Raw genomic sequence first — 20272 nt, forward strand, 5'->3', positions numbered from 1 at the left:
GCTCCATGGTGACTAAGAGTCATTGAGCAGGTCTTCGCGTCTCAGCCAGCGTCGTCGGCGGAGATGCAAAAGGTAGTCGCACTACGTACCGTCCTTCGGCAGTGCGTTGGTGCTGCAGCGCGAAGATGTCCTCGCATTGCTGCTCTTTTGGCGTGAGTGCGACGGGAGCAGGCACCTCTCGTTCCTGCTCCCAGAAGCGGTGCACGAGGTCGGCCAGCTCATGATCGACGGTGTACTGAAGCGAGTGGCGTTGTGCTGAGTTGGTTACTTGGTCGCAACCTCCCGATAAGATCCAGCCGAGCAGTGTCTTTTGAGCGATAGGCGCTTGGGGGCCTCCCTTGCGGATATCCTGGAGAATGATTGAGCATACTTCCGCTCCAAAAAGTAGCTCAATAGGATCGTTGGCTGCGTAGTCTGGATCAGCCAATTGGAGCCCCTTTAGATGTGGCCACTCCATTCTGGTCCTTGCTTGAGGGCCTTGGTAAAGCGAAAGGCGTAGCAGAATAAAGGCTCCGACGGTGAAGTCGGTCCCTGTTGTTAACGAGGTCACCTTGAGAGTCACCTTTCCCCTGCTGGGCCCGGAGCTTTTGCCGCTGATGCCGATGATTTCGATTGCGGATCGAGAGCGTGGCAAGCGTAGGCGCTGGACCAGAGCCTCGGAGATCAGAGAAATTTCGGAACCTTGGTCGATGAGCACGCGTGTTTTATGCCGATTGCCGTGACGATCAGCGACGGAAACTCGCGCAGTTGCGAGCAAAATAGCCTTGTGGTTGTCGCGGCGCACTGCCGACAGTGAGCTGACCTCTTGAGTTTTCGGTGTAACGTACGCGTCGTGTAACATCGAGTGGTGACGAGACTTGCACGTAGTACACGTCCTCGTCGACTGGCATTTTGCGAAGGTATGAGAGCCGAGACAGTTGAAGCACAGCTTGTGAGTTTCGGCGACGGCCTTGCGGTCGACAGCGGATTTCTTCTTGAATTCTTCACACGCCATCACGTGGTGCTTACTCTTGCATAGGACGCATTGAGAAGACTCGGTGTGTTTCTTGACGTGATGCGACTTGGCGGATCGCGACGGGTTGTCGGAGACCTTGAGCGATTTTGGTTTGGCGGCTTTGAGGGTACGTGCCCTTTGGTTTATGAAGTCCATCAGCTCTTTATGAGTGGGCATGTCGCTCGAGGCGCTTGAGAGTGACTCCCATTCCAGGCGAGTTCTTGGATCGAAGAGCTCGACGACAAGATGATTTAGTATATCGAAGCCATGAGAGCCGATAGGCCTTTCAATGCTCTCCTGACCGTTGACTACCCTGGTCACGGCGTTGAAGATGCGGTTGAGCTCCTCCTCAGTTTCGTTCTTCATCTTAGCCACGGCGGTAAACTTGGAGAAATTGGAGCGTGATAACTCTCTCTTATTTTCGTACTGTGCGCTCAGCAGCTCCCATGCGCGTGGATAGTTGTCTTCGGTCACTGCTAACGGTCGAATCAGTTCATTAGCAGGACCCTTCAGACAAGTTTTCAGGTAATGAAATTTCTCGATTGCTGAGATTGATGAATTGTCTCCCACAATGGATTGGAAGAGGTCTCGGAATGTAGGCCAGTCTTCGTATGCGCCAGAGAACGAATTAATCTTGAGGCGAGGCAGCGACGGTTTTCCGAAAGACACTTCACCTTCTGTTTTGGAAGGTGAACTCGATTCCTTCGCCTTGAGTTTCCGAACATAGTCGAGAAGGAGACTTCGTTGCGTGACGTACGTCACTCTCGCTGAGTTAGCGACTCTGGTCGAGTTGTATTCGCTCTCCGCGAATGCATCTTCAAGATGCTCTATGATGAGTTCATGCTGAGCCTCAAATTTCGCCCACAATCCATTCAGAAGACCGACGAATGTCTCAGCGGCTGCCAGCGTAATGTTCGCTGCGCCGAGCTCTTCCAGATCTGATACTGACTGAGCCATGCGATCGCGAAGGTCGTCTTGCTTCGTCAGCAAATTCTGCAGTTTCTTACCCATCACTCACTTTTACTCTTCAGCACTAGCAAACTGAACGCGATGCACTCGACACTGCGGATGCCGGCGAGAATCCGGCTCGAAGGACCAGAAAATGTGCGAGAGCGCACCGCGCGGAAAGATTCGAGTGAGAGAACGGCACAAGGTTGATGTGATGCACGACAGTAAAGAGAACTCCGTTTCTTTTAATTTAACAAAAGAATTTTCTTTAATATAATCAGTTACAGAGTCAAAAAAATATAATCAATTAAATATTAGATTAATAAAATATCAAATGCGGTCACCCTTTCCAAAATTGTATTTGGAATCGCGGTGATGGAAAAATCTCGGCGATTTTCTCGGAAAGGTTTTCGTTTTATCGCGATTTCACTAAACGGTTAGCACGGCGATTTTACGAAGCGGTATAGTAGCGAGACTATGATTCTAAGAACTCGAAGAACTTTTAGAAATAAGAACTCTAAGAAGTCTAAGAATTCTAAGCGGTGTAAACGGTTTAAGCGGTGTAAACTATGTAAGTAATCTGCGTAATCTGCCCTGAGGACCGACGAGATCGAAGCATTTATTACTTCCGGTCCGGGCTTTCTTCTTGGGAGAAATCCAATTAAATTTTGCCACAATCGTAATTATCACGTGGCATTGGTTTTACAAAATTGATTGGCGCATTCGATTCTTATCTAGCGACGTTCAACGTAACAGTCATGCGCGACAGAAAATCCGTACGCGGGATTGGTGACAGCGCGTGACGTATTCGTCGGAGCGCGGCGCTCGCGTGCGCGAATTGAATTGTTCTAGAACTTTCGATGGTCCGTTGCCGGTGCCTGTTTGCGTGTACCGAATTGTTTTGAAAAGACTACAGAACAATGAATCTCTGACTTTGATGAGGCTTAAAGTCAGGCTCGAGATGAAATCACGAGCTCGCCTTGTGCGTGCGTTCAATAACAATTACTGTCGGTCGACCGAAGAAATTCTTACCTTTTTTTTGAATTACCGATCTCAAACATCCACCATTAGCTAGTCTGACGGCGTTCAAATTGTCGCATCTCAGTTCACACTGTATCTCATTCGATAATCCAATCTTTTGCAATAGTTTGGCAGTCCATGTAAGCTCGTTTACTCCTTCTAACATTGCCTCTAATTCACTTTCTGTGGAAGATAATGCAACTCTCTTTTGTTTCCTGCATCTCCAATGTACTAAATCTCCATTCCAATAAAGTAGGATTCCATTGAACGATTTGGCATCTTCTGTTCTGTCCCACGACGCATCGGTTTCGCATTCTAATTTTTTAATTTTTCTTTGCTTCCCAAACTGTAGTTGATAATTGATAGTTCCTTTCAAATATCTAAGGATCCTCTTCAGTCCCGTCATGTGTATTGTTCTTGGGTCAGTATTGAATTGTGATAAGCAACTTAATGCGAAAGACAGATCTGGTCTGGTATGGACGCTTAAATACATCAGTCGTCCCATTAATTCTTGATAAATTCGGACGTCTACTCTTTCGCTCTCTTTGTACTCTTCCATTTTTACGTTTAAATCCATTGGAGATCTTACGATGTTACATTCTTCCATCTCGTATAATTCAAGTAATCTTTTTATATAATTCTTCTGATCTACATACACCTTGCCTTCTTCTTGTGTCACTTCCATTCCGAGTACAGTTTTTGCTTCTCCGAGATCTTTAATTTCTATATACTGTTCAATCTTTTTCATGAATCCTTTTTCGAATTCATCATCGCTTGATACTGTTATCATATCATCAACGTGAATACCGCAATATACGAATCTATTTTTTTCTATTGCATAGAATAAACACGGATCTTCTTTAGAATATTTCATTCCGCATTTAATCATAATCTCTGTTAGAAATTCGTTCCAACATTTTCCGGCCTGTTTGAGACCATAAATGCTTCTTTTTAATTTACACACTTTTTCGTGGTTTTCTTGGATCCCATCTGGTAGTTCCATGTAAATCTCTTCCTTTAACTTCCCGTGTAAATATGCGGTTTTTACATCGTAAATCTTCATTCTTCTCTGTTTTTGGGCAGATATACTGAATAGCAATCTTATTGTTTCAGTTTTTACCTCACAGGAGCGAATGTCTCATCATAATCCACTCCAGGACGTTGTCCGCACCCTTGGGCCACCAATCGTGCTTTATATCGTCGCTGTCCATTTGGATCTTCCTTGATGTTGAATACCCATTTGCTCTTGATCACTTTCTTATTTTTAGGTCTAGTTACAGTGTTCCATACTTCATGTTTTTCCATTGATTTTAATTCTTCAAATATTGCCTGTTTCCAATGTACCCATTCACTTGATTGTTTCGCTTCTTGAATATTCTTCGGTACTTCATTCTCCATTGTCATCAATGCCATCTGTTGCCCTTTGATTCTCTCAGACCTTCTAAGATTTCTGTATTCCCCTTCTTCCATTTGTTCCTCTCTCATTTGTTGTTTTCGAGCTTCTATCATTTCTTTTGTAGTCCCTTTTGGTCTTCCTCTATTTTTCTTTTCCATCTGTTGTATTTCTGTTTCCATATCTTCGTTCTCTGATGTGATGTCATCGCTCTCATTTTCTGAAGATTCTCCTACAACTGCGTCTTCATATTCACTGCTTTCGTCTTCTGTTCTTGCATTTTCTTCATTTTCTTCGATCCCTTCTTCTTCTCTAGTTTCTTTTTCATCTTTGTATTCTAATCCTATAACTATTAATTCTTCTTTCTTAATTTTTTTAGAATTTTCGGTATTTAATAACTCACATCCGTTCCTAGTCTCATCAAACCTTACATCACAATCAGCTTTTACTTTTCCATTTTCGGGAATGTATATTCTGTACGTATTGTTCATTGCATATCCAATAAATATTCCTATAATAGCTTTCAGGAATAGGGATCAAACTTCTTTCTTTGTGGTTCCTTGTTTAATAAATATGTTACGCATCCGAATCTCCTCATATATTTTACATTCGGTCTCCTACCATTCCAAATTTCATAGGGTGTCTTCCCATGCACAGATGTCTTGCTTCTATTTTTTATATGCACTGCTGTACACGCTGCTTCAGCCCAAAAAACTAGCGGCATTTGTGAGTCTGTCATCATTGTTCTTGTCATTTCTATTATTGACTTGTTAGCTCTTTCTACCACACCATTACACTGGGGTGTTCTTGCCGGGCTTAATTCGTGTTTTATTCCTTTCTGGCTGAACCACTCTTGTAAGTTCTTTCCTACGAATTCTCCTCCATTATCAGATCTGATAGCCTTTAACTTCATTCCAGTTTGATTCTCTTTCAGTAAAATTAGCTTCTTTAATTTTTCACCAGCTTCATTTTTTTCTTTTAAAAAATCGATAAATATTACTCTCGAATAGTCGTCGATAATGGTAAATATGTATCTCTTACCGCCATATGACGACGGATTTATGGGACCTACTAGATCTATATGCCATAGTTCCATTATTTTGTTGGTTTTTCTATGTGTTAATCTGGGATGCGCTTTACGGCACATTTTTCCTTCCACGCATGTCTCACATTGACTTATCTCCTTGTCTGTTTCTTTTAATCCTGTCACTAGATCTTCTTTTTTCATTTCTTCGATGATCTTCTTGCTTGTGTGTCCGAATCTCTCATGCCAAATGTCCATTTCTTCTGTTCTCGCTGCTGTTTCATTTTTTATCACAGACGATTTGACATAGTACGCATTCTCCTCCCTGACGGCTGTCATTTTTATCTCATCCTTGTTCCTGTAAACAATGGCTCCATATTTATCAAATTCTACTTTGTAACCATGATCGGTGATTTTTGCTACCGATAATAAATTTATATTAATGTCTGGTACACGTAATACATTTCTTAACCGTATCCTATCTTCATTAAAATTCTGTTTTATTACTATTTCACCTCGACCATCTGAGGTTAATTTTTTTCCTTCTTTGTCAGCCAAGGTAATGTCTCTTGTATCGTCCTCTATATTATCAAATACGACTTTATTGCTTACCATATGACTTGTTGCACCTGAATCTAATAGCCATATATAACCTTTTTTTATTTCATGCTCAGGCTCTTTATTTACTTTTGTTGTACTCACGTGTCATCGATCTCTTACAGTTAATACCGCTTCATCTGTAGTTTTTAATGTACTTTCATTATATCCTTGACTACGTCCTCTTCCTCTTCCTCTTGAGATTCCTCTAAATCCTCTTCCACGTGAAACGTTTCTCTTCTGTTCTCTGCGATCAACCGCGATGTGATTGTATCCCTGGCAATTAAAGCACTTCTTCCTGTTACGACATTCGCTTGATTTGTGACCACTCATTCCGCAATTGCAGCATGTATAGTTATTTCTTGATTTATCTCTGGCTTTTCTTACATATTCTTCTTTCGATGTTTTTTCATCTTTATGTTTGTCTCTTCGTATTTCCTCTTGTTTTAATGCATATCTTATGTCATTTATTGTTAGCTCTCTCTGTGTTTCAAACACTCGTACATTCTGATCGAATTCAGATTTTAGTCCTCGTATAATATACATCCTCAATTCGTAATCCTCTATGTTTTTACCGAGTTGTCTGCATTGGTTTCTCAAAGCCTCAGCTCTATTAACGTACGCATCTACACTTTCGTCCTTATTCATTTTTATCAATTCACTTAATGATCTCGCCTTCAACTGCTCAGTTTCCGCTGCCATATTGTTTTTAATTAGATTCCATAATTTATTTGCATCCTTTTCGTGACTGTACTTCAATAATTGAGCTTTACTCATCCTATTTATCATGACTGTACGTGCGGCGTAGTTATCGTTGTCCCATTCATTCCATAGCTTAAATTTTTCCGCATATCTTTCATCATCTTCTTCTGATTTGTCTGTTGGCCTCACATTCATTACTTTTTTCCAAAGTTTCTTTGCCCTTAAGATTCCTTCTATTTTTTCGCTCCACAGGAAATAATTCGTGTCGTCAAGCGGTTCCACACAACTCAAATTCCAATTTTCAGCCATATTGAAAATGCGTCTTTCTTATGCTTATGCAAACTCACGATATTCGATAGCCTCACTCGGATACACTAAGCCAAACCACGGATACACTAAGCCAACCACGCTCTGCTACCAATTTGTGAGGAAAGGAGGCTATCGATAAAGAATATCTCCTGATTTAACTACGTAATAAAGTAAACTCTTTAATGGCTGTGAATGTACGATACATCGCACTCGTGTGTATACAAGGAATAATATATATAGAAGGGCGTGTCCAGAGTTGCCAACAACGAAGTTGTCAAGTCACGATCTCGTACTGCCATCTACCTATCCTCGAGATCGTTTCCTATTGGATCTCTGAATCCTAGTAATTTTTATGTCTGCTTATTTATACCTATTAACAGAAAAATATTACATTTATATAATAAATACAACCTCTCACAGTATGCATGTATAAACGTATGTATAAACGTATGTATAAACGTATGTATAAACGTATGTACGTATGTATAAACGTATATATAAACGTATGTATAAACGTATGTATAAACGTATGTACGTATGTATAAACGTATGTATAAATGTATGTATAAACGTATCTATAAACATATGTATGCGTGTATAAACATATGTATAAACGTATGTACGTACGTATAAACGTATGTATAAACGTATGTACGTATGTACGTGTGTATTAACGTATGTATAAACGTATGTATAAATTCGTGACAAAGAAAATACGTAGAAAGACTTGATAAAAAGTGTCGCAACATGTTCGAAATTCTTGGAAAAAGGGGGGAGGACCTGTCTTCTCTCATCGATTCCAGAAGTATTACCATTTACACGGATGCAATCAGTTTTACGATACCCGCTTGTACGAACGACTGAAAAAATGTACGCTAAAGAGAACAGTGCATCGTGTGATGTGAAGAAGGAATATAACATGTAAGTTCCAACGTTCTATACATAAAAGAAACGTTTTTTAACATTATGTATGTACACAGTACGGAGCATCGTGCAGTGCGTTTACTGAGCAGACGTTACGATCTGACGAATACGGGCTACAAATTTTTGGAAATTGGAATCAACGTTGGCCCACCGAGTTACGTGGAGATCGTCCTTGGAGATCATCGCGGACACGAATTATCGCTATCTCTCGAAACATGGAAGAGCCTCTACGAGCAGCGAGGAAATATTTATAAGCTGTTTCGAAATGAATACAAGGATAATTTTATAAGCGTTGGACCGCTAATCATCAGTGTTTTCATGCTGAACTATGCTACGATCGTATGTCTCGATTCTTCATCGGTACGCATTATGATGACCGAAACGACGCTACGCCGTATGTTTGACTTTAACGGGTGTGTCGATGTAACATTCGAACGATTAGCTCGACTCATCGATACGGTAGATACCAAGTATACGCGATTCTCCAACATCGCATCTGAGAACATTATATGTGATTGCGACATTTTCAATGGACAGCAGCTCATTGATTGTGAACTGTTAGCTTTAGTTTTTAATAAGTACGAAAACCGATGTAATAAGATGTAAATAAAACATTTTTGTTCGCCTTATTTCATGTGTATTGTCTTTTACTTCCCATCCTTTGCCTCGACGCGCCAGGAAAAACCATAAAAATTGAAAAAACTGTATCATACAAAAGAAATTCGTACTCTATTAATTCTTCCATCCTTTCTTCACTCGTAGCACGCGCGCTCTATCTTTCTCTAACATGCAAGCCTTTATTATCGATACATTTTTAAAGAAAAGAAAAATATGTCATGGTCAAATTCAAACCTTTATTATCAATGCATTTTTAAAGAAAAACATGGTCTAATTTTGATAACAAAAAAAAGGAGCCCTATTGTGTAGGAGCCCTATTGTGTAGGAGATTAGACCTTTCCCCTTCTTTCCCCCGCGTTAGGTATTCCCCGCGCCCACAAGTACTTCCCCGCACCCCGCATTCCCCTCTAGCCCCATGGCTTAGAACCCGCCTAGTATTCCTACTGATATATATATATACATATATATATATGTATGTATATACCTCTAATTATTCTGCATATTAAAGTATTAAGGTGATAATGTCAAAAAACCAATAGATTAACGAGATATTTTACATTTTACATTTTTTTTTGGCACATATTGTTAAATAACTCGTAAACTATTAACTTTTTGATAATCGTACCTTAAAACTTTTGGTGGAAAAAAAACATATCGTTGCTTTAAAAAAATCGATAATTTTTTAAATAAGCAATTATGTGTTTTCTTTCCACCAACTTATCTTATTGTTCTATTCGTAAAAGTATTAAGGTTAATATTTTTACGAATGAAAGATTAACTGTGTGAAATTCGCACATTTTGCATCGATCGCATATTATGACTATAGTTTACATTGAATTCTATGATAAAAATATATTTTGCTTAGTACTTCTCGTAGATACGTGTCTTAAGGTTTAATTATAACAATTACGATTTTATTTTATTTGTTTACAGGCATGTTCATTTACAATTATGCCTTATATCACGCAAACTAAACAAAGTATTTAACATACAAATGTCACTATATATATTTCTATACTTATTACAAACTACTACCTTTGGTATCTATATACATTCGATTCTTAAGAATATACCTGATACGAGAGAGAAAGTATGGACATTTCAATGTATGTTATTCTATTTAGATTCAAATTTTATTTTCATTCTATATAGCATTTTATTTCTCACATTAAACTACATATATCAAACTGTTTATTATAAGATATAGTAGAATTAAAAAATATTATTAATAATTTATATTAAATAATAAAATAATAAACATAAGCAATAATTTTGCAGAAATGTAATTATACATACATTAAGTTATTACCGAAATAATATATTCTTATTTATTGAATGTACAAATTTTTAATTTTACAAACTTTCATATTGTCAAAAACCATTTCAGATAAACGAGACAATAACAATTCTTCAGAAATTATCCAATTATGATCTTGATGAGGACTTACGTGAACAGGTAAATAATTACAACAAAATTTTAACTATTTTACGCGTTATTTTACTAGCGCTCTGGAAATTCGGACATCTGTACAAATTTTATCGAATGATTACGTAAAAAATTGAGGCATTATACATATATATATGTATATGTAAAACTGTGCAATTGTATTATATTCTTATATATTTTAAAATATTTATGCACACTATGCATACTAACACCATGATATGAGTAGGGATATAAGCTTTATAAATCTTTTTTATTTTATATGTCAAAAGTAAATATTTGAAATTTGATCTATTATACTATCAATGTTCTAGAAAATAAACACTATGCATTTTGACATATAAAATTAAAAATAATTTATAAAACTTTTGCAATTAATGTTAAATTGTTAATATAAGTGCAAATAGCAAATACCTGAAATATATAAAAGAATACACTGTTAAATTCATATAATGTTGAATTATATTCAATTTGAAATATTTTAAATCATTTCTATGTCTCTACTGATTTTTCATAATATGCCTTTAACTAAAATAATGGAGTTAAATGATTCAACTCAAGAAAATATATCGAATTGGTCTCAAATTTAATTATTAATATAATATTATTTACATTGAATCTGAAAAATGGATTGGTTTTGACGCAATTAATTGAAGTAAAATATATCAAAATGTTATTAACTTATAGGATTGAATTGCTTCTAATTGATGTCCAAAGAGGTAACATGATTGATAATTTATAATTGGACATCGGATTTTTTATGCAGATATTTTTTGCAGACATCTAAAATATGTAAATTTTCACAACTATGTAAATCTGCACAATATACACAAATAAAAATGTATTATTAGAATGCTTTTGCAATAAGAGATTTTTATTTTGATATTACTTTCCAATCTTTTTAAAAAAATATTGCATAAGAATCCGATGTCTATAAATTATAATGTCTTAATTTTTTACGTAGCCATTTGTTAGAAATTTATGCGAGCAGTATCCAAACTTTCATGAAAGATAGTATATGTCTAACACCTTTACCAAATTATTTATTTCAATTAGATTTTACGTTGCAAGTAAAACTAAAGAAGGTAAAATTTGGCATCAGACTTTTCCATTTTGGGTATAATTGCATTCGTCAGGTATGTCCTACAATGAATAAAAGCATAAGCATATAATAAACGTGTACATATATAATAGAACAAATTTACATATCCAATTCAAAAATATTAGTAAATTACTAATATCTAATATCTTATAAATATCTATGGCAACATAACATTGAAATCGTTTCTCAATTAACTGCATTTGTATATTTTTCATTGTTATTCTATATATTCAAAATCTTATTTTACATTAATTGTTCTTAATTTAACACAAACATTTTCATTTTAAATATAATGAAAACATATTTTTTCAGACATATAGCACAGCTTTGAGCTTCGTTATAATTGTAATGCAGGTATATATAATCCATAATAAATCTTTTATCTTCTATAATGCATAAGAAAAATGGTTTGATTTTATATATATATATATAATCAAACCATTTTTCTATATGCGCGCGCGCGCGCGCGCGCGCGTGTGTGTGTGTGTGTGTGTATAGTTTGAAATCAACGTACATACACGTATGTACTATCTCGAAATTCACGAATCAGAATATCACAGTAAGAAAGTTTCCAAAAAATTAATTTAAAAAATTATTAGTGACATTTCTAATAAAAAATTATTAGTGACCTTAACAAATTTATTTTAAAATAGTGCTGGGATTTATTTGCATTTCAGCCAATTTTCAACTTGGTTCCTGTCCTTATTTCATCAACCTGCGAGTAGCCTAAAAATGCTGATTGGCTGTTCGCAGGTTGATGAAATAAGGGTAGGAAACAAGTTGAGAATCGGCCGAAATGTGCAAGCAAATCCCATTACTGTTTTAAATAATAGTTTGTGAAATAATAAAGGGTAAGGTTTAAATATGATCAAGTACGTTTACACGGACGATGTTTAAACGCAGAAGTGTACGCTTACTAATCCTGTCGTATACGTCGATTTATGAACAGTCTAAAGTTGGTCATCATTGTTGGACATCATTGTAGTTGTCATATTAAACTCTTAATCATATTATTAATTAAAACTCTTAGATTTCAAAAACTACTGCTTTAAATAAAAATTCGCAAGTAACTTTTTTACTTAATTTTTTGAAAACTTTCTTACTATGATATTCTAACTTGCGAATTTCGAAACACTCTGTACATAGTAATTGCATTTTGACTAAAATAAACATTTCTGATTGTTAAAATTCGAGATTATTTTACAATTAGAATGTTTGGTAGTCTATATTATATATAAAGATCAAATTATATTATATTATAAAAATTTGTTTAATATTTTTCAGTTCAATTTAACAGAATCCGTATACTTTGATTAGTCATTATATGCAACATTACCATAATTCTGATGAATGTTAATTTCACCCTGTCAGTTTGATTATTTTAGCAATGTTTTATTGAATAAATATATAGATAATATATATACAGAAATATTAGGTGTTGGAATTAATTCGTAGCGTTTTACAAGTGATGGGAAGTACTTTCATTAATGTATTTTTTAATGCTCATGTGAAATAAATAACATTCTTTCATTAAAAAACGCTACGAATTAATTCCAACACCTAATATATATATATAGAAATATATAGAAATATATAGAAATATATATAGAAATATATATGTATAAATATATAGAAATATATAGATAATATATATGGCTTTATTATTTTATTAATAATAGAATATATTTATTAATAATTGAATATAAAATACACAGATAAACCACATCTGTCGTATGTACGGTTTTTAATAAAACATGTATACTAATTGAAAGATATTTTATGTGTAATGAAAAATAAAATGCTAATATATCACTCTTCAAATATATCACTCTTCTTTTTAGTCTTGTTTTTAATCTATAAGTCGCCCAATTCATATCATTATTAGCATTTTATCATTATTAGCATTGCAATTCTAAAGAATGCATTATAAGATAACCAAAATAGAAAAATAAAAGCTTTTTCTGTTATATACATATAGCAGTAGATAATATAAACATAAAATATAATAAAACGTAAAAAACAAATAACAAAATTCTAATTTAGTCTAACTTTGTAATTATTTATTAACGCAAAATAAAATATGTTCATATATAGGGTAAAATCACTCTTTAAAAAAAAATTTTTATCCAGATATTATATTGAAAAATTAATAAAATATTTAATAGTTATGATTGATAAAGATTACATTATAAATGGTTTTATTTCATTATCGTTTCATTATCGTTTTATAAGTTTTAATTTGAATTAAATAAAGTAATGACATTTCCATCCACAATTAGACCCATGTACTAATTCAATATACTAAATATTCTTTTTTGTGGCGTTATTGCATTCTATAAGAATAATAAAATTAATTATTTGCGCATATCGTAATATATATAACAAAATTATAATTGATTATCCATATTAGTTCTAAGATCTAATTATAAATCATGATGCAATTTTAAGATATTCAAGTTTTTTTATTTAAAATCAGTAACAATTAAAAATCAATGATAATTAAAATTATAATAAAAATTAAACGCTTACAATTTTAAAACAAACAACTTTTTAGTTTCATTTTTAACCTATAAGTCGCTCAATTCATAATCTTTATTTTCTAACAATAAGTAAAATTGCTAATACACTTGTGGGACTCTTTTTATGGTATTTTTATTTATACGATTCATTATTACGTATTATTAAACACGTTTAATTCACCTTTACATGTTTTTTGTTCACAGTTATGCCATTCTTTTAACAAGTTTTATTTATATTTGCATGGATTTCTTTACATGTTTTACTTATTTTTATACAATATCTACCTTCACATGTTTTACTTACTTTTATTTTCAAACTAAGGAAACCCGACGAACATTCAAAGAACATTTTTTCGTTAAAACACAAATTGTATTTCATTATCGTTGTCATAAGCAGAAACTTTTTCTTTTATGTTTTTATTGAATAAAATGTTTAATATTGAATCTCATTCGATCATACAAGGTGCGTCCCAAAATTTTCCCAACTTTTTCAATAGGGATAGGTCGGGTGGCGCCATCCGTGTGTTCGATTGCGCGTTTGAAAGGTACATCCCTAGCTGACTTCCAGTAAAAATTTCATGACATTTGGTTCAGTGGAAACGAAGTTATGGCGTCTCAAGTGTCAGTATGTTGTATACATCGGTACGAGAATGAACTTCGAACAAAGAGCCAATATTAAGTTTTGTTTTAAACTTGGTAAAACATTTACCGAAACCCATAATTTGATGAAACAAGTTTATGGTGATAATTGTGTAGCCCGTGCCAGTGTTTATGAGTGGTATACGCGATTCAAGAACGGTCGTGAGGACATAAATGACGACGCACATACAGGTCGCCCAAAATCGACAATTAACGAAAATTCCATCGAAGTTTTTATGATTCCAAGGGTATTGTGCACAAAGAATTCGTTCCAGCAGGCCAAACAGTTAATGCTGTATTCTATGTAAGCGTTTTGAAGCGTTTGGTGCACCGCATTCGTCGTATTCGGCCAGAATATCGCGAAGGAGGAAGTTGGCGCTTGTTACACGATAATGCGCCATCTCACCGTTCGACACTTGTCACTGATTTTTTGACTAAAAATCACATTTTAACAATCAACCATTCCCCGTATTCGCCTGATATGGCACCTTGTGACTTCTACCTATTCGGCAAAATGCATTTGTCCATGAAAGGAAAGCGGTATGTGGACGTAGAAGACATCCAAAGGGCTTGTACCACTATTCTGAAGGACGTGCCTTTGAACGACATAAAACATTCATTTGAAATGCTTTTAGATCGTGCCAAACGTTGTATTGAGTCCGACGGGGACTACTTTGAATAAACAATTTGAATTTGAAAAAAAAAGTAAACCGTTGTTGTTTTATTTCAAAAGTTGGGAAAATTTTGGGACGCACCTTGTATATGAGAGAACACAAATTAATAGAATCAATGCCTTTGACGGCTTAGGATGAACAACATGTTATCGAATAGTATTCTATTTTAAATTGCCTTTTCTATAGGTTTAGTTTAATACTTTATAAAGTAATAATTTAATACTTAATAAGTTTTATATTTTATTGCAAACCCTAATTGTTTCACTTTTTTATACGGTTTTTTTTTTATACGGTCCACTGTATAAAAAGAATTCTAGGTGCATAAAACAAAAATAATGGGACTATAATATTATTCTAAAGTTGATAGCAATCAATCTAAATATTTACTTATATGGTAACTAATGAAATGTAATGATAACAATATAAAAATAAAATTATTTTGATAAAAAAAAATGTGTTTTTAAATTAACCTTTTATTTAACTTGAGTTAATTTAATTTTAATGTAACCTTGAGTTAATTTTTTGTTTATTTAACTTTTAACTTAACTAAATGAATTTTATAAGTATTAATCTTAATTTAATATTAACTTAATCTAGTTTTAAAAAAATATTAACTTATTACCTTTAAGTTGTAATGAAATTAATGCTCATTGACCTTTTTCAATCACGCAAATTTGATGCAAAAAAACGCCCCCGGGTGGGCTCGAACCACCAACCTTTCGGTTAACAGCCGAACGCGCTAGCCGATTGCGCCACGGAGGCATATGAATCTAGGTCATCATTCTCTTGAAAATGAAGTATGGTAGATTGCACTCATTCGTGTTTCATTAAAAAATATTTATCAACAGTCCGTTTAAATGTACTGCATTACATAATTATCTTAGAATAAAGATCTATTCGTGTAAAACCAAAATTTATATTCTTATATATTTATTTCATTTTTATTTAATACATAAGGTCTATTCATGTTACATGTACTTTTTGCACTCAGTATCTTTGCTTTCTCGCGCTTTAAAGTCCAAATATATATGTATTTATCTTCTTTCAAGTTCAAAAATTTTTAAAGATTTCAAGACAAAGAAGATTTCAAGATAACAAACCTATAATAAGCGCTCTACGATGAGTAATTTCTATATATATAACAATAATAACCGATTCAAAGCTAATAAGAGTTAACGCGGGAAGGGATGCATAATATTAATGTGGAATGATGACTTAACTCCATTTTTCTGTGATATCTTCTTTATTCAAAGTATTGATTGAACGTTTTTTCGGCTCTCTTTGGAGACTTTCTCAGTAAACAATCATAACAAAATATAGCTGGATAGTCCAGATACGTTCAAACACTCTGAACCACAAATATAGAAATTAGATTTGATTAAATGACGAAATTTGTATAATTAGTGAATTTAAGAATATTTAAACCTTCTTAATATAATTAGAATCCGTTAAGTGTCTACTTCAGATTTAGATAGAATGACTTTTCTTGATAGATTAATCACTCATTTGCAGTGACCATTTCATTGGAGATCAAAGGATTCTCGTAGTTGCAGCTATATTCCCATAATTTTTCCAATTAAAGAGCTGGTGAAGAAAGATTTGATTAATAACAAGAAAAATAATGAACTTCAAATAAAAGAAGTTGAGCAAGATTTTTTTTAGAAGAAAATGAAGATGATCTTATTCTCTGACAAATGATTAAAGATGTGAAGTAACAAATTAAGTGTGAGAACTTAGACTCTGAAAGATCAAGTATGCATGTATTCATATGTAATCGATATAAGTACTTATAGTTACAACACAAAGTATTCTGCAGAAACACAAACATGCTACCCATCATCAGCTCAAATTGAACATATATTTTCAAATTGGTCCTTTATTCATTCGCTCCTTCGAAATCATTTAGATTTTGATCAATCAAAAAGACTGTTACATACAGGATATATAAGGTGCGTCCCAAAATTTTCCCAACTTTTGAAATAAAACAACAACGGTTTACTTTTTTTTTCAAATTCAAATTGTTTATTCAAAGTAGTCCCCGTCGGACTCAATACAACGTTTGGCACGATCTAAAAGCATTTCAAATGAATGTTTTATGTCGTTCAAAGGCACGTCCTTCAGAATAGTGGTACAAGCCCTTTGGATGTCTTCTACGTCCACATACCGCTTTCCTTTCATGGACAAATGCATTTTGCCGAATAGGTAGAAGTCACAAGGTGCCATATCAGGCGAATACGGGGAATGGTTGATTGTTAAAATGTGATTTTTAGTCAAAAAATCAGTGACAAGTGTCGAACGGTGAGATGGCGCATTATCGTGTAACAAGCGCCAACTTCCTCCTTCGCGATATTCTGGCCGAATACGACGAATGCGGTGCACCAAACGCTTCAAAACGCTTACATAGAATACAGCATTAACTGTTTGGCCTGCTGGAACGAATTCTTTGTGCACAATACCCTTGGAATCATAAAAACTTCGATGGAATTTTCGTTAATTGTCGATTTTGGGCGACCTGTATGTGCGTCGTCATTTATGTCCTCACAACCGTTCTTGAATCGCGTATACCACTCATAAACACTGGCACGGGCTACACAATTATCACCATAAACTTGTTTCATCAAATTATGGGTTTCGGTAAATGTTTTACCAAGTTTAAAACAAAACTTAATATTGGCTCTTTGTTCGAAGTTCATTCTCGTACCGATGTATACAACATACTGACACTTGAGACGCCATAACTTCGTTTCCACTGAACCAAATGTCATGAAATTTTTACTGGAAGTCAGCTAGGGATGTACCTTTCAAACGCGCAATCGAACACACGGATGGCGCCACCCGACCTATCCCTATTGAAAAAGTTGGGAAAATTTTGGGACGCACCTTGTATATATATACTCTTAAAATTACTGACTCGTTTCTGATGATTACTAAGTCTTATACATTAAATACATAAATAAGGTAAGTTTACATGGTAAGTTTATTTAATTTATATAATCTAAATATTTAAAAAAAACTTTTAAAATATAATTATATAGATAATTCAAATCTCTCTAATCAAGTAAATCAAGAAGCCTTTAAAGTAAAAAGAATCCTTTAAAAGCCATCACAGATTATAAATGTGTGAATATATTTTATTATAAAAGACAAGTATACGTTTTTATTATAAATATACGTTTCGATTCTAATTTGGATTTTCTCTTCAGTATATAAGCTTAATATTTGCAGAAAAATAACATAATCATAAAAATCAAGAATATCGAAATAAAATTGTTAAAAATATCGACATAAAAGAGTTATGGTTAAAGAATATATGGGTAAATGTTGACTAATTTTCACATCCACATTTTGTTAATGGTTGTTCATAATTATACGGGTTTATAATTACAAAGGGATATGTAATAAAAGTGCGAGAGAGAGAGAGAGAGAGAGAGAGAGAGAGAGAGAGAGAGAGAGAGAGAAGACTTGTTGGGAGTAATTAGAAAAATATAAATTATATATATAGTTAATGTATATATATATATATATATATATATATATATATATACGTATAAAAATTTATTTTTTATTTTCTATATATATTTTTATATATGTTGCTCTTTTTTGTTTATCAAAGGTACTATGTAAATCTTTTGTGTTAATTTTCTTAAAACATTATTTAAACAATTTATATATATAATATATATATATATATATATATATATATATATATGTACAATTTATGACATGTATAATACTAATAAATACATACATATATAAAATATTATATATAAAATTAAATAGAAAATAAATTAATACTTTTATTTGAACTTAATACATAATATAAAATGAAAATTTTTTATATATCATTGACTTTATTTTATTAAGATTTTCTTGAAATTTACAATTTTTAATATAAATTATTTCTTCAATTTATTTCTTTAAATTATACCGTCTCACTGAGAATCTGTCACTCCATAAGACGATTTATAATAAAATTGCATATGGATGTCTAAGTTATATACAAAGAGGAGTTAATGTGTTCACTCGACTATAGATTAAGTAATATCATGTATGAATTCGTATTAGTATTCGACTAGTTACTTATCATTTTATCACTGAGAATGATAACATAAAAAAACCAATTAAACAATGACCATATTATCAAAATATTTGAATTTATTTATTGACTCACTTACTTGTTTATATATAATAAATTCGACACAAGACACCTAAGCTCAAACAATTCTCTAATATTGTGTTATCCGAATTTATATTCTTCAGAATCTTATAACTTACTTATTTTAATCTTATCCCAGCAAACGGATTGAATTAGATAAATCCATATAAATCAAGTTTTCGAATTCGCATTATTCGCAAACAAGGTATTGAATTTTATAGAGACTGAACATACTGATTACGTTTCTAGATAAATATAATGATATGAACTCTAGTAGATTCATATAGATTCAGAAATGAAATGCTGGTCTGCGATCCCAGAAAGTGATTTATCATTGGAAAGCATGCACCAAGGTGATCACAGATATATGAATCGTTTCTTCCTGAATGAGCCTTATAGTACTATACACAGAATATACAATATTACAGATTCACGACAACAGCTAGGATGACTCCCAGATATAACCTGCACTATCATGACGAGAGTTATGTCTAAAAATTACCTTGTCGCCATGGATCCACAATGTTACACACTCTGTGTATCACACCGGGGTTTTTGTTTGAGAGGCAACGACTTATGTATATTACCTTGATGTGTGCTTTTCAATGATATTACTTTCTGAGACTATTACTTGTCGATGACAAGCAGTTGGTGAATCTCCTATGTTAGACAATTCTTCAATATCGCACATTAAATTCAAATGAATTAGTCGCACGTTCATTACTTTGAACATTGGGTAAGATACCAAAAGTAAATTACCAATATATAATTACGGTTTCAATAGGATTGGTCGCATGTTACATTTCTATGCACATTGAGATACAGAAAAAAAAACTAATCCATAATTACTGATTCAAGCGGATTATGAATAGAAAGCAGATTTAAAAAATTCAAAAACTTGATTTCGACTTTAATGAATAATATTTTCAATATTTCTCAATGATTTCTCGTTTGCTGAGTAAGATGATGACGGATGCAGCTTAGGGCTATGGCTAATGATTCCTTTAAAAACACGAAATATCAAATAGCCTAGGTTCTAATGCGTATTTGTGATAGGTATAGAACAGGTATCATGTATAGAACATTACTTTGATGTTTGAAGAACAGCGTTTAGATGTCGGCTCAGAAGAGTTAATGTGTTAACCAGGTAGGGCTGGCAAAATTATTAATATATATGCTGACATGCACAATATAAGGATTGCACATGGC

At 33.5% G+C, this 20272-nt stretch overlaps 1 protein-coding gene and 1 non-coding gene across 2 annotated transcripts; one reads left to right on the forward strand and one right to left on the reverse strand.

Moving 5' to 3' along the window:
* The first annotated feature begins 7381 nt into the window (after positions 1–7381).
* LOC147910882 (uncharacterized) lies at positions 7382–8537 on the forward strand. The gene is made up of 2 exons (XM_087407568.1): positions 7382–7908; positions 7968–8537. The coding sequence occupies exons 1-2, from the start codon at positions 7811–7813 to the stop codon at positions 8515–8517; spliced, it is 648 nt and encodes a 215-aa protein (XP_087263694.1). The 5' UTR covers positions 7382–7810; the 3' UTR covers positions 8518–8537.
* Positions 8538–15595: 7058 nt separating this feature from the next.
* On the reverse strand, positions 15596–15669 carry TRNAN-GUU (transfer RNA asparagine (anticodon GUU)). Its single transcript has one exon. It is a non-coding gene; the product is annotated as a tRNA-Asn (tRNA).
* Between the last annotated feature and the right edge of the window lie 4603 nt (positions 15670–20272).

Source organism: Acromyrmex echinatior, chromosome 1, assembly GCF_024713525.1.
Source record: "Acromyrmex echinatior isolate Ae372 chromosome 1, ASM2471352v2, whole genome shotgun sequence".
Classification (NCBI taxonomy): Eukaryota; Metazoa; Arthropoda; class Insecta; order Hymenoptera; family Formicidae; genus Acromyrmex; species Acromyrmex echinatior.